A 13,604-nucleotide genomic window follows, 5' to 3' on the forward strand; every position below is an offset into this window, starting at 1 on the left:
TCCAAGAGGCAGTGTGGGGGTTGAGGCACTTTCCTGCAACGCGGGGAGGGCGGGCGGGGGGAACAGGGGAACCTCCAGCCTGGTCCCTGGCAACGGTTATGGTTCCCCGAGTACCGCCAGGGCAGTAACCCCTGGACTAAATAAACCCTGAATCCAGCCGAGTGTGACCCAAAAGGAAAAATAAAGTTTAAGTGCCTCTCAAATTTCCTACTGCAAACTAAAAACGATGCAATGACAAAAGCTCTTGATTTCAAATTAGAAAGGAAAATAGGGGTTGCAGGTTGGAGACATAAGCACAACAGGTAGGGCGTTTGCTTTGCACGCGGCCGAAGGGGGTTCGATTCCCAGCATCCCAAATGGTTCCCCAAGCACAGCCAGGAGTAACGTGCAAAGTCGGGCGCATCGCTGGGTGTGAGCCGGAAAAAAAAATTAGAAGGGGAAAAGAGACTGGGTGGGTTATGACCTGGAGGCCGCACACCCATGCAGGTCTCTCTGGTGCAGCTGGAGCCCCCGGCCCGGGATGCGCGCAGAGCCCCGCCCGGCCCGAAAGCCCAGCGCCCTCCCGGCGGGGCCCGGAGAGCGGGGGCGGGACTTCCGGCATTTGAAAAACTTCCGGCGGGAACCGGAAGACGCGCTCGCAAGCCCCGAACCCCGGGCCCGGTAGACGCGCCGGGCTGCAAGGTGAGCTTGAGAACCCGCCCGGGCGCTGGCGTGTCCGGCTTTCCGGCGCCGGCGTTTCTGGGGCCGTTTTGCAGCGTGCGTGCCCGTTTAATGACATAGCGCCCTCGCTTAAAGTGAGACGTCCCTCCTGCCCGCCGCTGCATCGCACCCGGCAAAACCCAGCAAACCCCAGCCAGCTTGCAGCCGCGCTGGGTGCAGAGAGGCAGACCCGGGAAAGCCCGGGCCAGGCTGGGTTGCCGTGGCACCTCCAGGAGTCGGAGGTCGGGGAGGAAGCGCCCTTTCCGCCTTTAGAGCCTGGCCCTGCCCGAGTCTGGCGCTGGCCAGCTGTCGTGGCAGAGGCGTGCAACGGGCACCCGGGCGCTTTCCTCCCGCAGCCTGCCACGCCGGCCGCGTGCCCGCACAGACGTGCACCAGGAGCAAGCCCCGCCAGGATCCTGGGACCCGGGATTGCTAGTCCATTGGCCACGGAGCCTGGGCCTTGGAGTAAACCATTCCACCTCTGTGCATCGCAGGCTTCTTCCTCACCCAAGGAAAACGGGAGGCAGTTTTCCAACTCTGATGTTTTGCTTTATTGCTAGTTAGGGGTCTGTGCCGACATTCTGGACACTCATGTTGATGCCTCCAGGGAGAATGCAGGTGCCACCCAAGGAGTTCTCTTCTGTCTCTATACGTGTTCGAACTGGGGTTTTGCCAATTTCAGTGAAATATTTGTGTATGCGCAAGACTTTCCGTCCCTTTGACTTTAATTTCCCCTAGTTCAGTGCGTCCTTTCTTAGTAACATGAGTGCAACCTCCAAGTTCATTGATTTTTCAATGTACTCAGTGCTCTCGGGTAGGAAGACTTGAATGAAGGAAATCTCAGAACACTCTAAATAGGAATGCTCTGTTCAGGTAAATAGTATCCGACATTATCCAGGAAACTGAAGGCCTAAGGTGAGAAGGAAGGGTCCTGATCAGAAAGGTAGATGGACATTTTAGAAAGCAGTGGTCAACAAATTGGACTCAAGTGGAAAATGGCGTGGGAAGTCATAGACGTTTTTCATTTTATTAAATGTTTTGTTTGTTTTGTTTTGGGGCCACACCTGGTGCTGCTCAGGGCCTGCTCCTGGCTCTGCACTCAGAGATTACTCCTGGCATTACTTGAGGACCATATGTGATGCTAGGGATCAACCAGGGTTGGCCACCTGCAACACCAGTGCCATACCTGCTGTATTACCTGGCCCATTAAGTGATTTTTAAAACACAGTGACACTTCTGCGTCCCACTGGTGGCTCACAGTTGAATGTGGTTTGATTAACACAAATCGCAGTGCTGGTGTCAGTGTGGTCAGTGCTAAGTGATGTTTTGGATTGATATGTGGAGAATGAGATGTAGTGGCAAGGGTGGAAGCATGGAGGTCTTTCAAGAGTAAGTAGTCCAGGTGAAAAAGATTGGGACCCAAAGACTCACTTTTTATTTATTTTTTTTATTTTTCTTTTTTTATTAGTGAAACACCATGAGGTACAGTTGTAGATTTACAATTTTTTTGTGCTTGGGTTTGATTATACAATGATCAGATACCAATCCCTCCACCAGTGCCCATTTTCCACCACCATGGATAATATCCCCCCCACCCCCATCCCCCCATCCTCCCCTGCCTCTGTGGCAGGGCAATCCCCTGTGTTCTCTCTCTCCTTTTGGGTGTTGTGGCAAAGACTCACTTTTAGGCAAGCAAAGATTAAGATATATTTTGGAGGAAGACTTTATGTGGTTTGCTGATAGGGGAGATGAGGAAAAGAAAGATCTGCACAGTTGAAATTTTTTTTTTGATTTTGGGGCCACACCCAGCAGTGCTCAGCACTTACTCCTGGCTTAGTGCTCGGGAATCATTCCTTTGGGGACCGTAGGGGATGCCAGATTGAACGTGGGTCTGCTGTGTGCAAGACAAACACCCTACCCACTGCATTATGGCTATGGCTCCAGCTGTACATTTTTTGTTCGGTAAATTAAACTTTGGAGAATAACAGTTTTGCTCAATATCATGAGTATGGAGACATGATCAATTAGTGTACTTTGTTGTAGTTGGTTTTCAGTTATGACTCAATAACATTGAAAGAATTTCCCCCAAAGAGGGGCTGGAACAACAGCACAGCCGGTAGGGCGTTTGCCTTGCACGTGGCCGACCCGGGTTTGATTCCCAGCATCCCATATGGTCCCCTGAGCACCGCCAGGGGTAATTCCTGAGTGCAGAGCCAGGAGTAACTTTTGAGCATCGCTGGGAGTGATCCCCCCCCCCCCCAAAATAATTTCCCCAAAGACTGGTCATAGCGAGCAGGTGCCATTTATTGAGTTGGGGTAGGATCAGGTTTTAGGAAGAGAAATGGTAACCAGCAGTTCCATTATGTTTAACTGTGAGGCATCTTAAAAGTTTTACAGGCAGGCGTTTAATTCAGAATGAATCTTTGGGGTGGAAATATTAATATGATTTTTAGTAAATGATGTAGGAATTTATTTTACAGATTTGGTGACATGAAGTAAGGGAGCAAGAAGCACTGGTCTTCGAGCTGCAGTGTGCATACTCTGGATGTGGGGGTAGAATGTGGCTTTGATGGTTTTAAGAAATCTCTAGGTCCTGAGCATCTGTTTATACTCTTTCTCAAAATGGACTTGCCTGAATTGGCCTAGATAGTCCTTCATGTTCTTCTTTCCCCATTGACCTTTTCAAATTTATATTTTTCCTAGTTGGCCAGGAGACAAGTTTTCGTCTTATTCCATGGTTACATTCCTCCAGGGGACCTACTAAAAGAGCAGTTGGAAAGACTTGTTTCAAGAAAACCTTCAGTGATTATTAAAATATTATACACTTGTCAAAGGTTGTTTACCCCTTTTCTCAACAGATTTCTGTTAAGGCTGAAGTGTAGAGTTAGAATCAATGGCTGGTGTTTGTGTGGGAATGCCCTGAAGTCAGGTACGCTGAAGGATGTGGAGACAGTGAGTGAACTAGTTTAGTTCTTTGGTAGGGATCTTGGTTATCCTCAGGTTTGTTTAGTTTTGTTTTTGGGCCGTGCCAAGTGGTGCTCAGTGCTTACTCCTGGCTCAATGTTCAGGGACCACGTGTGGTGCCGCACCGTGCAAGAGAAGCTCCCCACCCACTGTACTGTGGCTCTGCCCCCTCTTATTCTTAGAGTGGCCAGATTCTCCAGAGAAGGAATTTCCTGTTCTCCCCAGAGGGTAAGGATTTGCCTGGCAAATTGGGAAGCTAATTTGGGGAGCTAAGTGGGAGAAGAGAATTGGGGTATCTGTCTAGCATTCAGTCTGTTTGGTGACTGTGCCCTCAACTGTTGTTGTTATTCGCTAGTCTTGACATTCTGTTTTGCCTTCCAGAGACCAAAGCTTTACAGACTTTTTCCTAGGAGGCTGCCTACTTGCATAAAGTGGGCAGAGCACCTAGAGGTGCTCCTTTATCAGACTGACTAATCTCAACCCTTACTCCCTTTCCCTTTGATTTTCAAGACATCAGGCTCCTTTTCCTGTTTTGCTTGTTTGGTTTTCAGCAAAAACAGGAAGCAGCACCTGATATCTTGGAAATTATTTACTCAGAGTAAATTGATCTGAAATGTGCCTGCTGCCGGCTTGGGATTTTCATTTTACATAGTTAGCTATGCTGATATTCATTTTGGCTTTTGAATTTTGAGTCCTCCCTAGGGAAGTATTTCCCCTCAAAATTATGACAAGTGTTTAATTGCTGTAGTTCTTTTGGGGGGATTCTTACTGTTGCTTTTGAAGTGATAGGGATTGAACCTAGGGCTTCACAGATACAAGGCTAGTGCTCTGTTGCCGAGTTACATCCCTGGCCCCTTTTGTAGTTTGATTTAAGCTTAAAATAAACTTTGTTTGCTTTTTTTGGGCATTCCCAGAAATGCTCAGAGGCTATTCCTGGCTCAGTGCCTGGGGACGAGATGGTGCTGGGATGGACCCCAGAGCTCCCATATGCAAAGCCCATGTCCCAGTCCATTGAACCATCTCCCTGGCTCCTGTAGTTTTTATTTTGAATGTAGTCAAACATTAGTCAAGGTGAAGTATATTTTTGTTCACGGCATAGAGATAAGAGTTAGACACTTATTTCCCCCTCAGAGAGATAATTGGTTATCTCAATATCACTAGTTGAATATTCCACTTCTGCTCTGATTTGAAACATTGACATCATAACTACCTCCGTCTTTTTATATTTTATTGTGGTATAATGCATCTGACACAGAAATCATGTTACCTAATCCTTTATGATTAGTTTCCAACAGCACTTACTTGACGCAGGATCATGTGTGGAGACATTTAAGCCCAAATATCAGGAAGAAAGAACTTAAAGTTGAGAGGCCTGTACTGTGTATTATAAGAAGACACAAAGGAAAAAAATATTTCAAAGGTATTACGTAATGACTATAATTTGTTTTCTAGTAAACAATCAAAATATAAATATGCTTGCATATAATTCTAACTTACACTGGAAATTGTCTTCACTGAGAGATTATATGTTTCAGAAGATGGTCTGTCTCGTAAAGCTCTGTTTTTGTTTTAGGGCCATTCCCAGTTGTGCTCAGGGCTTACGCGGGAATCTGTTCTCAGGGATCACTCCTGGGCGTGCTCTGGGCTGTATGTGGTACCGGAGATTTGACCCAGGGGTGAATGTATGTGCACAGCAAGCTCCTTATCTGCTATACTCTTTGTTCTCATCAAGATTTTGATACCAGGGCTGGAGCGATAGCACAGTGGGTAGGGTGTTTTTCTTGCATGATGCCGGGTTTGATTCCCAGCATCCCATATGGTATCCCGAGCACCACCAGGAGTCATTCCTGAGTATATGAGCCAGGAGTAAGCCCTGTGCAATGCCGGGTGTGACCCAAAAAGCCAAAAAATAAATAAATAACTAAAAATATTTTAATACCAATAGAAGACTATCAGTTGCTCTTCTGATTGGTAGAAATGGAGGAGGAACAAATGTTGGTGCTTGTGAATGCTCCCACATCTACAATCACTGCCATGATGATCCCATCTATCTGAGAAGATAGAGTAGACACATTTACCGGTAGATGGGATTTGGAATGTTTTTCTTTCCATTGGCTTTTCTCACACAGGGCAGAGTCTGGCAAACTCCCCGTGGCGTACCAAATATGCCAAATACCAGTAACAATGATGGGTCTCATTCTCCTAAAGAGCCTTGAATATAATCTCAGGGCTAGGATGAAAGAGATGTTACTGGGGCCTGCTCGAGGCAATCAACGAATAACAGGATGATGAATGAATGATTAACAGGCATTTTCTAGCAGCAGGGTTATTCATGTCAGTTTTAAATATTACATCATTTTGTGGCCATGACAAATCATCATTCTAGTGGTTCAGATCAAATTGATTTCATTTTCTCTTTCTTCCAGATGACATCATTGCCAAGAAGAGCAAAAATAAAGGTCCAGGCTACAGAACCCAAAGATGAATTTTCTTCCTTCTCTGACTTGTAAGCATATACATACATAATTTTTTTTTTTTTCCAAAGAGCAAGGGGTTGGTTGTAAGTATGGGAACCTTTGGTCAGTAGTCAGGAAAGTTGATTTGGAGGCTATAGCAAGTCATCTAGATGAGATTTTGGAGTGTACCTCCCTCTACCTAGAGGGAGCATCTACTGGAAAGATCTGGTAACAGTGACAGAAACGAGTTTGGCGTGTTCACGGAAGAGCATGGCCAGCGTGTCGTGCCTCAGACACCAAGGAAGAGTCACTTCTTATTGGAAGTGAGCTCGGAGTCTGATGGGTCCACAAACTGTGACAGGTGTTCGGGTTCTCATGGAAGTGGCTTGGGAAGTCATTCCAAGGCTTTAGGGCAGGCATGGGACATGCTTCTGTTTACATTCATAGAAAATAAATCTGGGAAACAGACGAAGGAAGCAAGAGCAGAAGCGGGAGGGTTGGTAAGGACATGGCTGAAGCAGCCTGATATGCAGTGGTGAGGGCTGTTGGGGCGGTTTTGAAGATAGAGGAGACAGTGTGGATAGATGGGATTGGGGTGTGAGGGCTGATACAGTGCTGCTTGGACCTGGCAGTGCCGCTGGCCACCAGGGACACTCCTGAATGTGTTCAGAGACCACTAGGGCTCCCCTTGGTGGTACTGGGTCATAAGCAGTGCTAAGAATTCAACTTGCAAGCCGGAGCAATGGTGTAGCAGACAGGGTACTTGCTTCGCATGTTGTCGACCCAGGTTGGATCCTGGCACCCCTGAACCCCGCCAGGAGCGAACAGGAGTTAGCTCTGAGCACTGCTGGGTATGGCCCCTGAAAGAAAACAAACAAGCAAAAGAATTCAGCTTGCCAGGTCCTTGCTCCCGGCCCTTGGCGTGCTCTCTCCAGCCCCTGGGCTCCTTCTCCGTAGCTTTGACATGCAAGATCCCCAGTGCAAGTGCTCACACAAGTCCAGAGCTGTGACCAAGCTTGAGAAATGAAGTAGAGATTCCTTTGTATTTTGCTATAGGATGGGATGATTCATTCACCAAGAGAGAAGAGGGCTGAGGACTCAGCCTTGGAGGACTCCACATTTGGAAGCTGACAAGAGCAGCCAGTGTGAGGCAGCCTAGGGGAAGGTGGCAGGAATCTAGGGGGAACTTGGGGCTCGTGGAAGGAAGGTGCTGTCTGTGGGCACCGATGGTTGCTGCCTTGTGCAGTGGGTTTGGTAATGACAGGTGATTCAGAACTCGGTGTGTAATGAAATAGTACATCTACTATGTCTGTCTTTACGAGAACTGAAAGGACATTTGTGGCTTGTAATCCAGTGTGAAGAAGGGACACATAGTTTTGCTTGATAAATACTGAGCCCGAGGAAAGAACTTACTCCGTGCATTTGCATGATAGTCTGACTGCAGCCCTGGAAGTTTCATTCCTGTTTATAAAAAATTCTTGCTTGATTCAGTTCTACAGCTACTGTTTAATGATTCTCTCTCCTCTCTTCTTTCTCTCTCTCTCTCTTTCTCTCTCTCTGTGTCTCTCTCTCATTAGAGTTTTGTAATCTGTGGTTTATTTATTTATTCTTAAAATAAATTTTATTGCAACACCGTGAGATACAGTTACAAACTTGCATGATTATGTTTCAGTCATGTAATGCTCGAGCACCCGTCCCTCCACCAGTGTACATTTTCTATCACCATTGTTCCCAGAGTCCCACCTGCCACCCCCACCCCATCCCATTCCTTGCCTCTGTGGCAGGTACAATCCTTCTTAAACTCTAACTTTGGGCATCATTATTTGCAGTACAGATACTAAGAGGCCATCATGTTCGGGCCTTGGTCTACTTTTAGCACCCATCTCCCATCCTGGGCAATCCCTCCAATCATAATTTTTTTTTTTTGCTTTTTGGGTCACACCCGGTGATGCACAGGGGTAACTCCTGGCTCATGCACTCAGGAATTGCTCCTGGCAGTGCTCGGGGGACCATATGGGATGCTGGGAATCGAACCCGGGTCGGCTGCATGCAAGGCAAACACCCTACCCGCTGTGCTATCGCTCCACCCCTTCTCCAATCATCATTTACTTAGTGGTTCCTTCATCCTGCTCTCTGTCTTTCTCTTTGACCTTTTCTTAGACTTCAGCTAGAAACCGCCTTTAAAGAGCAGGTGTTATAATTATACTCTTCAGAGCAAACTTTATCTAAGAAGTCATCCAGGCGGGTATTTGTCTCCAGGCAGAGCTGAAACCATTCGGAAAGCCAGGCGTGCCCGGTCTCTGGCCTTTGAGGGCAGCGGCTGTCGTGTATACTAATAAGTGACCTTTACAATCGGGGCAATAGAATTAGAGGCAGCGACAGACTGGACAGGGTTGGCAAGGGCTTGAGGGGATGTTCCTTGATCAGAGCTGCCTGAATGTGAGTGTTGGATTGTTAGAGAACTACCCTAGCCGGCACTGCTGTAGTTTCGTCAGGAAACAAATCAGCCCTGTGAGAGGAAATACAGGGTTTATTAGAGCATGTTGGAGGGTCTTGGTGCTGCCTTTTTGTGTAATTGAGGGTGTTTCCTAGAGCTATTTCCTACTCTTGACATTAGTTTGAATAACTTAATGCAATTGAAATGAATTTGATTAGTCCTTAGGAAATTATTCATGGAAACATTCACAATGACTGTGGCATGACATGACCCAGAAAATTACTTAAAATAATCAATGATTTCCTTTGTCTTGAGTGCGTGCGTGTGTGTGTGTGTGTGTGTGTGTGTGTGTGTGTGTGTTGGCTAGGTGAGAGGAGATTTACAAGACATTAGGTATTTTTCACATTGGTCCCCTATCAGCTGTTGTTCTTTTCAGTTCTTAGTCTGTGACCATCATGTCATTTAAAAGTTTTATATTTATTTTATACCATCATTCCATTTTCTTATTGATCACCACCTACTTTGGTTTTCCAGGAACCTCATCTCTCTATTTTTGGTCGCACACGTTTGGCATCATTTTTCTGGACATTTTTCTCTTAATTTACTCTCCTAGATCATCGGCCTCTGAAGATGATAGCAAGGAAGATAGTATCTGGGAGCCCCAAAAGAAAGTCCCCAAAGCTCGTAAGCAGCCTCCCAAGGAATCCAAACCAAAGAGGGCGCCACGGGCCAAGAAGAACGCCCCAGGGGTCAGCAGTGGCCCAACAGGTGTGACCGTGAAGCAGGAGCTGGTAGGTGCTTTAGCTGGTTCGAGGGAACAAACGCTGTGGTGTTCTCCTAACGGTGATGTTACTTCCTACGCAGAGCATATAAATAACAGAGCATGTGTCATCGAAAAAGAAAAGAAAAGAGGGGTTTAGGGCCCCATAGTGAAACACAGGAAGTTCTTTTCCCTTTTCCCTTCATTCCTCTCCCCTTCCGTTCCCCCATTCCCATTCCCTTCCTTCCCCCACCACCTTCTTCCCTCTTCGGCACCTGGTCTCCCGTTGAGTTGTCGTCCTGGCGCCTACCATTGTCCCACCTCATCTCATCCCCCATCTCTGACACTTGCAAACAATGTGTTTGTTTAGGATTGGAAAAGCATAACCATGATATCTAAGTGTGTGTGTGTGTGTGTGTGTGTGTGTGTGTGTGTGTGTGTGTTAGGGACTGAACCTAAAGGTGACACATGCAAGGCACGTACTTTCCCACAGAGCTCCGTTCACGCCCTTTGGAGATTGTCCTCTTCCCCCTGCACTCACTGCAATTTCCTTGAGATTCTTCTAAGTTCCTGTGTGTATCTGTAATTTCTTCTTTTTCTATTGCCTAGTCAAGACAGTTCATCTTTACGTTCTAATTCTCACTTGTTCTCCTTGTGCTTTGATAGAATAACTCTGTGGCCATTGCTGATGTGGATTTGGAAGACCAACAAAATAAACCTGATACCGTTCAGACTCTGAAAACAGCAAAGACAAAAAGGAAAAATTCAGCTCCGAGAACCAAAAAGGTGAAAGCTGCCGATGACCCCAACAAAAACAGCAACTCAGAGAGTGGGGGAAGCAGGATGGAGACCCCGGCCACGAGCAGCACGTGGGAAGGAGTGTGCAAGAAGGAAGAGGATGAAGACTTCACGTTTGGTCAGTCCCCTTTAAAGAAAATAAAGACAGAATCCTGTCCTCAGGGGCAGCCCGTCAGGTTCCCAGCAAATGACACTGGTGATAAAGAGGAGTCAGAAATGAACTGGGACATAGTGCAGGTATGTGCAACCCTCGTCTGTCACTGTAGCTCCTCTAGGCTTTCTTTTTTGACTAGGAGAGGGGTGGTCCTTACCTCTGCTGGACTGTGTTTCTGTGTAAATGATGCAGTGCAGAGGTTCCTGGCTGTTAGCACATCTATTGGACTCTTAGTGTAATATTGTGCGCCTCTGCAAGCAGTCTAGCAGTTCCCTGAAGGGAAACTCTGAATTCCGACCGGAGATACCGTTCCTGGAGAAGTCAGGGTCCCAGCAGAGTTTTGGCTCTGAGGATGGTAGTTTATAGCTGGCCTGTGTGTTGGGAGAAGTGGTTGCTGCACATCCACTGAATCAGAAACTCTGCAGTGCGATGCAAAATCGCGCATTTCTGGTAAGTTCTTAGATGATTCTGGTGCTTGGGGTTCCGGGACTGCTGCTGTTGCCGCTGTAGCTCACAGATACCTCTGACTTGCACAAAGGCAGAGGGGGACATGGCATGTGCTCAACCGCCAACATCACATACATGGGTTGGCAGCCGTTGAAAGGCTGGATATTGAGTCCTGGGTGAAGTGACTGCTTTCTACAGAAGAGACTATATATTTAGCTGCCTTTCTTTCGTTTTTCTTTTAAACTTCATCTCAGTACCTCTTGCCCATTTTAACATTTTGGGACTTGGTGCAATTTAAAAAAATGGGCATTGGTTTGATTTGCTGATCTCTCATCTTGCCCTCACTTATCTTGAGAGACCATCATTGTATGACTCACAGATGTGTGTGTGTGTGTGTGTGTGTTTGTGTGTGTGTGTGTGTGTGTGTGTGTATCTATCTACCCTCCCTCCTTCCCACATCCAGTGCTCTTAGGTTTGTTCACACCTAGTGTGATCTGGATGTGGGTCTGGTGTCTTCACTGCCTTGGGTCCCTTTCAGTTAACTGTTGCTAAAACTAATTTAGGGTCACAGAAGCCTGCTATGGATTGTTCTGACAATCACCTAGTTCCAAAATGATGAGCATTTAGAGCATTTTCCCATCTTATATCAGCCTTTTAGAATTTAATCTTTTAGGGCCCCAGGGATAATACAGTGTTTCAGGCACTTCCCTTGCCTACGGCCAACCTGGGTTTGATCCCTGACATCCTACAGGGTCCCCATTCATACTGCTAGGAGTAACCCCTGAGCATCACCGGCTCAAATCGATGAGTAACGGGATGTCAAGTGATCAAGTGATTAAGTGATCACCGGCTCTGGCCCCCAAACAAAACAAAGCAAAGCAAAAGAACTAGTTTTTTAAGGGCAACCTGAAAATGCTGCCTTTGTAGCAAGCCTTCCTTGGTTACTCCAGGGAAATCTTTCCTTCTCTGAAAGCAGGTTGCCTTGCATATATGCACCAGGGATTGAACCCAGGATCTCACACATGTGAGGCTTGTGATCAGCTTGCTTGCATTAACTTTTATTCTCGCCTTGACTGCTAACTTCTTAAGAACAGGAAGCTTGGGACAGGATTCTTAATTCTGAGCTCTAGAGGTTGATTTTTAACCAGTAGGTAAAGAGTCATTAGTATGTCTGTTCAAAAGAAAATAAAAATGGAGAAGAGAGGGTGTAATTTTGACTGTTTCAGAAATGTGGTCAATAGTGGTACAGAGTGGTTGGGTGGGAGGCATAGCGAGTAACAGAAATTCTCTGTGGTTGAGAGGAAAGGTGATTATTAGGGGCCAGGGAGATAGCTCAAAGGGCTGTCCTCTGCATGCCACACCCCTGCATTCAACCCCTAGGGCTGCCTGGCCCTCCAAGCCTGCTGGGAGCCACTAGCATCCTAATCTGGGAGTAGTCCCTGATCAGGTGACATTTTAAACTGCAGTTTGCTTCTTTGATGACAGATTAGATGAGCTGGGTAGAGAGAACAGGTAGAGGATGTTGATTCAGATGCCTTGGGGTCAATAAGAGAAAGCTTTCGAATGAGCTTGAGTAATCAAGTTGATGTATTAACTTATATAACAGGATGATCTAGCGCACTGAAATGGCCCGTGAACCTCTTCGCACTGCCATACCTGGCTTCAAGGCTGCACATACAAATGATATTTATTTCTTTTGCGGGTGAAATTGCTACCTCAGCCCTGATGTTCTGAATCTTGAGCAGTGTACTATATAGATCAGTCTCGATGGCTGGGCTAATCCTGTCTGGCTGTTGTTAATTCTGATGCAATTGGTTGCTTGTTAATTCTGATGCATTTGGTTGCTTGAACAAAGTACTTGGGAGCTGGAGTTGATGGCAAGTGCTAGCACGCCCCGTAACTTCTACATAATGGGAAGGTGTAGGTGAGATAACACCAATATCCTTTAAGCTTTCTATGGTTGAAGAAGGTGGAATAAGAAATAGTGGCTGGAGTGATATGATATACAGTAGGTAGCACACCTACCTTGCATATGACTGACCCGGGTTTTATCCGGCATCCCCTCTGTCCCCTGGGCCCTGCTAGGAATTATTTTTGAGTGCAGAGTCAGGGTTAAGTCCTGAGCAGGGAGAAAATGCTGCTAATTAGTTTGATTTTTGTGTGTGTGTGTGTGTGTGTGTGTGTGTGATCGCGTGCAGTTCTGGCAGTGCTCAGGGATTACTCCTGGCTCTGCTCAGAAATCATTCTTGGTGGAGCTCTAAGGTTGATATGGCGTTCTGGGAATTGAACCTTAGTCAGCCACCTAAGACCAGCACCCTACTTGCTGTACTATCTGTCTGGCCCTAATGAGTTTGATTTTGTCGGGATCATGTCAGGGATGCGCCTTTCTGAGTGAGAAAGCAATCTCATCAAGGTTTCTGCAGAAGCAAGTGACCCGACTTGTTCCAGGAATTTGAGAGGGCATCATAGGGACTGGCTTGTAATGAGGGGAAGACTGGACAGCATGTGAAGAAGGAGAGGAGGCTGGTAAATAGTTAGTGGGTTGGTGTTATCCTACATCTGAACAGGTTGGTACTAATTTGGTTATGCTGCCGAGTAACTAGGTTGGGTTCTAATGCAATGAAAAGCTTTGAAGCATTTTGACTAGTCAGGTCCCATGCTTTAATATACACTTTGAGAAAATAAACGTTGCTTTTTATGGAGCTTGGAATAGAAGAGATTGGAGCAGATACAAAAAGAGTTAAAAAGTATTGCAGGAGTTTAGCTTTGAACTAGAGATATGGGGAAGAAAAATGGAGAGCAGCAATAGACTAAAGAACTACTTCATAATTATTATTCACTGACTTTTGGTGATAAAGTGAATTTAAAAGTGGAAGGTGGCAAAAAAGA

The 13,604-nt window shown here is 46.3% G+C and overlaps 1 protein-coding gene across 1 annotated transcript in view; it reads left to right on the top strand.

Moving 5' to 3' along the window:
* Window positions 1-616: 616 nt before the first annotated feature.
* The window catches only part of SRBD1 (S1 RNA binding domain 1), a 223,944-nt gene continuing 210,956 nt past the window's right edge, over window positions 617-13,604 (top strand). The window contains exons 1-5 of the mRNA XM_056116224.1: window positions 617-681; window positions 4,949-5,083; window positions 6,090-6,169; window positions 9,170-9,347; window positions 9,983-10,351. Coding sequence (XP_055972199.1) covers window positions 6,090-6,169; window positions 9,170-9,347; window positions 9,983-10,351 — 627 coding nt within the window. The 5' untranslated portion in view covers window positions 617-681; window positions 4,949-5,083. The remainder of the gene's footprint in view (window positions 682-4,948; window positions 5,084-6,089; window positions 6,170-9,169; window positions 9,348-9,982; window positions 10,352-13,604) is intronic.

Source organism: Sorex fumeus, unplaced genomic scaffold (assembly GCF_029834395.1).
Source record: "Sorex fumeus unplaced genomic scaffold, SorFum_2.1 ptg000003l, whole genome shotgun sequence".
NCBI lineage: Eukaryota > Metazoa > Chordata > Mammalia > Eulipotyphla > Soricidae > Sorex > Sorex fumeus.